The following is a 5,343-nucleotide window of genomic DNA, read 5'->3' on the forward strand; positions in this document are numbered from 1 at the left end:
CAGTGAAAGGGGAAGTGGGGGGGAGCACAGAGTCTCTCAAGAAGCAGAGTCTGGACAGAGGCTGAGCCCAGAGGGAGAGCCAGAGGCTAAGGAGGGGAGGCTGGGGGTGGGGTCAGGGGGGACTGGAGGCACCAGCAGGGCTGGGTGGGGGCCAGAGGGGGCCCTGTGAGAAAACCCACTAGCCTGGGCAAGCCTGGGCACGTGGACCAGGAGCTCAAGGGGAGGTGACAAGCCTTAAGGGAGGGAGACCGGCAGAAAGGAGGGGGTTTAGGGGAGTGGGGGGAGGGGAGGGGGAGGAGAGCAAGCTGTGGAGAGAGGGTCGAGGAGAGCATGGGGGAGTAGGAAAGGGGGGGTGGACTCAGGGGCGCGGCAGAGGGACAGACCCCAGGGAGAGGGAAATCCAGGGTGAGGAGGGGTGAGAACGGTTGGCCAGTTTGGGGGGGAAGGGAGAAGAGAGGGGCCCCGGGGTCGGGAAGGGTCGGCGGTGAGGGCGGAGAGAGCAGCCGGCTCCCAGGATGCCCAGGCCACGCGCCCCGGAGGACTCGCTCAGGCCCGGGGAGCGCCAGCCGCTGCTGCCGCGCGGTCCTCGGGGCTCCCGCCACAGGTGGCGGCGGACGGCGGTGGCCGCGGTGCTGCTGGTGGAGATGATGGAGCGCGCTGCCTTCTTCGGCGTCGCCGCCAATCTCGTGCTCTACCTCAACAGCGCCAAGTTCAACTGGGCCGGCGAGCAGGCGTCGCGCACCGCCCTGCTCTTCCTGGGCGCGTCCTACCTGCTGGCGCCGGTGGGCGGGTGGCTGGCCGACGTATACCTGGGCCGCCACCGCGCCATCATGCTCAGCCTGCTGCTCTACCTGGCCGCCACCAGCCTGCTGGCCGCCACCGCCAGTGACGACGGCCGCCGCTCCTTCTGCGGGGACATGCCCGCGTCGTCGCTGTCGCCCGCCTGCTCCAAGCCCGGCTGCCAGCTCGACTCGCCCAGCCCCTACTGCGCCCCCACCCTCTACCTGGCCCTGCTGCTGCTCGCCCTGGCCACCAGCTCCATCAGAAGCAACCTCACCTCTTTCGGTGCAGACCAGGTGAGTGGCCCTGAGCGTCACAGCCGGGCTGAGACCACTGCCTCAAAAGTCTGCCCCAGCGTGACCTCGGGCAAACCACTTCCCCTTCCTCCAGTTTCCTTGTTTGAAAGAAGAGGGGGTGCAGCTTCCCACAACAGTAACTAGGGCCGCACTCTCTGACCACGGCTGGCCTTCCCTCACAAGACCGGGACCCACAAGGAAGGCTTCCCGAGGTTTCCACTCCTTTATCCAGCCACTCTGGAGTATGATGTCCATTTTACAGATGGGAACACTGGGCTTTCTGGGCTACCGTGTCCAAGTTCACACATGGCTGGACTTCATGTCCCCATGAACACGGTTTGCCTCTGGGGTGTTCTGGGCTTTGCCCCCCCCCCCCCCCCACCTCTCACCCCACCCGCCCCAGAACCAAGCTTCTTCCTACCAGGTGAGAGGTTGTTCGTGGACTTGCGCTCACTCACCTGCCCGTGGCAGACAGATGACCTCTGGGCCTTTGTCTGCTACCTTGGACAGAGCATGGCTCACAGGAGAAACTCCGTCTGCTGTACGGATGAGGAAATGCTCCCCAGTGGGGCTTTCTTCAGGAAAGTCTGCTCAGGGGAGTGTTAGATAGTAATTTTAAATAATCTGTGCTATGATGCTTTGAACTGCAAATGGCGCTCAGGAGCAAAAACTACGCAGAGCTGCAGAGAGCAGCTCTCTGCCACGTGAAAGGGATTCCACTAATGGGCGGGGCTGGGAGGAGAAACCAGCGTGTGTGATCAGGCCGCTGGCTGAATTACTTACTTTCCCCCAATCATCTCCATTTTCCAAATGCTTTTAGTTGCATGATCTATAATCATAAAGGAGACTTTTTTTTTTTAAAAAAAAGAATCACTACATTGGGGGCCTCCCTGGTGGTGCAGGTGTCAAAGTCTCAGCACTACCAAGCTATCACCAGCCACTGTGGCCTGAGTTCGATCCCTGGCCAGGGAGCTGACCTCTCCTGTCTTGCCCCCTGCTCCCCTCAGCAGTGTGTTTCAGTGGATCCATCTGTTCTGCTCCCCACTCTGTCTCTGGCGAGTCCTCTCACCCCCAGCACCTCTGACCCCAGCTCTTGTATGCACAAATAAATTTAAAATAATCCTAAAAATTAAAAAAAAAAAAAAGGTCACTGCATCCAGCTGGTATCTGCCATTCAGCACCCAGCAGTTTCTGATGCCCTGGCCAAGCCGTTACTCACCCAGGAGGTTTGGGTTCCTCTGAGGATGTGGGGCTGAGTGCCCCCAGGCCACCCGGCTTGTTTCCAGCCCTCCCAACTAGGAGACCCTCAGCATCTCCAAACAGGAGTCTTCATTTCCCCTAATTCTATTCTTGCTGATGTCCCGCACACCCTGGCGCCCTTGACCTCTGTGGCCTCCAGAAAGCCTGTCATCCGGTGCCTCCCGGGTCTTCCTCCTATGGTGGCAGAACTGGACATGTCCCCGGCCCCCACACCAAACAGGACCCTTCAGAATCTCCCAAGGAAAGCAGTTTTAGCTTCTGCAGTACAGATTATATAATTTTACATCTGGAGAAAGAACACAGTCCTGACTCCCCCACACCCACCAGTGCAGCTACAAAAAGTGAACCTTGATGAGAACCTTGATGAAATTTTGTGCCGCGTGGAAATATGTATCTGTTGGTGGAAGGACAGTGACAGAGTCTGAGATGTGGGGGTCATTTAAGGGGTCATGGGTTAGCTATGCCCACAATCATTTATCTAGAGAAGCAACCACCAGACCACCTGGCTTTTAAAAAATGCAGATGCCTTGGCCGTGCCCCAGACCTGCTGGGTCCGAATGTGGGGTCAGAGTTGGGGCCGGGGCAGGCAGTGCTGCTGACCTCAAGGGAGTCCAGAGAGGCCTGGGGTCTGCGGGCTGCAGATTGATCCAAGTCTGCAGTGATTTCCCACCCTTCTGCCCTCGCTAGTGGGCCTGCTTCTTTCCCACCAGGCCAGAACCAGCTCTTGGGGCTGTGTCCTGCACCACCTCTGCTTTTCCTGACCATGACATTGCTTGACGACCCATATATCAGCGATCAGAGTGATGCAGGCACTGGAGGAGTGGGAAGAGGGGAGAATAAGCCACAATGACTAGAAAAGTTTGCACCTCCAAACTGCAGGGAACAGTCTCAGCTTCATGCCAGGGTTCTTGCCGCAATGTACACTCATCTTGCGTAATAATGTGCAGCGGACTTGAGATCTTTATGCGCTTTGTCTCTGATCAGGAAAGTTCCCATAGGTGGCTCAGAAAACAGGCAAAGGGCTAAATCAACTAGAAATGCATAAGGTGGCATCGGAGACATCTGTCGTGTGCATGACACCCTGGCAGTAAACATGCAGCATGTGCCGTGGGCTGTGCCAAAATGTCCTGGCCATGAGTGACTCCCAGGAGAAGAGTCCATTCACTCGGAAACTATTTATCGAGTGTCTATTTAGTGACAGGGCTAGGAACGTGCCAGAATGCCCACCCATCGACTCAAGAAGTGTCTCTGCGGGAGTGGGGGTGCAGGTACAGAGGACACGCCCCGCCTCCTGGCCCTGGACCTCCGTGACCCACGCCCACCCCGCCCGGCAGGTGCTGGAGCTTGGCCGCCACGCCACCCGCCGCTTCTTCAACTGGTTTTACTGGAGCATCAACGCGGGGGCCGTTCTGTCGCTGCTGGTGGTGGCCTTCATCCAGCAGAACATCGACTTCCTGCTGGGCTACTGCATCCTCGTGGGCTGTGTGGCCTTGGCCTTCTTCCTCCTCCTGTTTGCCAGCCCCATCTTCATCACCAAGCCCCCCACGGGCAGCCAAGTGTCCTCAATGCTGAAGCTTGCTGTCCAGAACTGCTGTCCCTGGCTGTGGTGCCGACACTTTGCCAGGTAAGGGGGGGGCTCTGGGCGGAGGGGCCACAGGACCTGGAGAAGCACTGTGCTTCTGGGGTGGCACGGCCCAGGGGGACGGGGTTCTGGCTCAGCTCCCGCGGTGGCCCTTTGGGGTGGCCGCTCTCCAGGGGGCCAGAGCAGCCCACTGCGCCTGCGGGTGGCGCTGTGTCAAGGAGGTGGTTGGCAGTGGATGCGGTCGACATTTGGGTTCTGCGGGAGACACAAGGTGGGTAAAATCAGGCTAAAGGAGTCAGCACCCCATCGGGGCAGGGTCTGTGCTGCACCCCAGAAACAGGTGGAGGCGCTACTTAGGCACTTTCAACCCAGCATCATTAAAGGGCTGGGTCCTTTCTCTGCTCTTCTTTCTTTTTCTTTTTTAAATATTTATTTGTGCATACAGAACTGGGGTACAGGACAGAGGCTCAGGGGTGGCGAAAGGCTTCACCAGAGACAGAGTGGGGAGCAGAACAGGCAGATCGACGAAGTACACTGCTGAGGGGAGCAGCGGGTGGGTCAGGAGAGGTCTGCCGCGCCATGTGGTCACCTCCGGGGTGGGGATCGAACTCATGCTGAGGTGGCTGTAGCTTTGTGCTGTGCTTTAACCTGCTGCACTACCAGGGAGGGCCTTCTTCTTTCCTTTTAAAAGATTTGTTTATTTATGCATACAGAATTGGGGTGCATGAGCGGAGATAGGATTCACCAGAGACAGAATGTGGAGTAAATCAGGCAGATCGAGGAGGTACACTGATGATGGGAGAGGAAGAGAAGTCTGCCATGCCGTGTGGGCACCTCCCTGGCCAGGGATCGAGCTCGAGGTGGCTGTGGCTAGCTCGGTAGTGCTGCGCTTTAACCCCCTGCGCCACCAGGGAGGGCCCCTGCTCTTCTTTCCACAGGGTCCTTCCATCTCAGACTCGCCATCTCCTCGTGCCTGCGAGCTCTGCTTGAGGGGTCCTAACTAGCCTAAAGCGCTTATTAATGGCGACAACTTTATTTCCCCTGAAGTACGTATTCGCGTAGACCGGGACAGTCACTCTCAGAGTGGGGTAGGTGACCTGGCCCTGCATCTCCAGGGAGAAAACGCTACTTTCTAATGGCTTGGTCAGCCTCAGGCTGAGTTCATGTCAATGTCATGGGGCTTCCTGAGACTCACTGGACCCTGGCTTCTGCCTTGTGTGGACTGACCAGAGGACAGTGTAAGAATAAGGTAGTCAGTGGTGTGGACTGACCAGAGGACAGTGTAAGAATAAGGTAGTCAGTGGCCTTGACAGTGAAGGGCGTGATAAAACGGGGGTGACAAAGGTGTGCTACCTAGGTGGCTGCGGCAGTAAAAGAGTCTGGATCAGAGGGCTGGTGCCGGTGATGCTGGTGCCGGTGATGCGG

At 57.9% G+C, this 5,343-nt stretch overlaps 1 protein-coding gene across 1 annotated transcript in view; it reads left to right on the top strand.

The window, feature by feature from the left end:
• Positions 1-515: 515 nt before the first annotated feature.
• SLC15A3 (solute carrier family 15 (oligopeptide transporter), member 3) overlaps positions 516-5,343 on the top strand; it is an 11,480-nt gene continuing 6,652 nt past the window's right edge. Inside the window, exons 1-2 of the mRNA XM_004682742.2 lie at positions 516-1,076; positions 3,671-3,960. Of these exons, the coding sequence (XP_004682799.1) occupies positions 516-1,076; positions 3,671-3,960 (851 nt within the window). The remainder of the gene's footprint in view (positions 1,077-3,670; positions 3,961-5,343) is intronic.

The sequence above is a fragment of the Condylura cristata genome, unplaced genomic scaffold, assembly GCF_000260355.1.
Source record: "Condylura cristata isolate star-nosed mole 26May11 unplaced genomic scaffold, ConCri1.0 scaffold00015, whole genome shotgun sequence".
Taxonomy (NCBI): domain Eukaryota; kingdom Metazoa; phylum Chordata; class Mammalia; order Eulipotyphla; family Talpidae; genus Condylura; species Condylura cristata.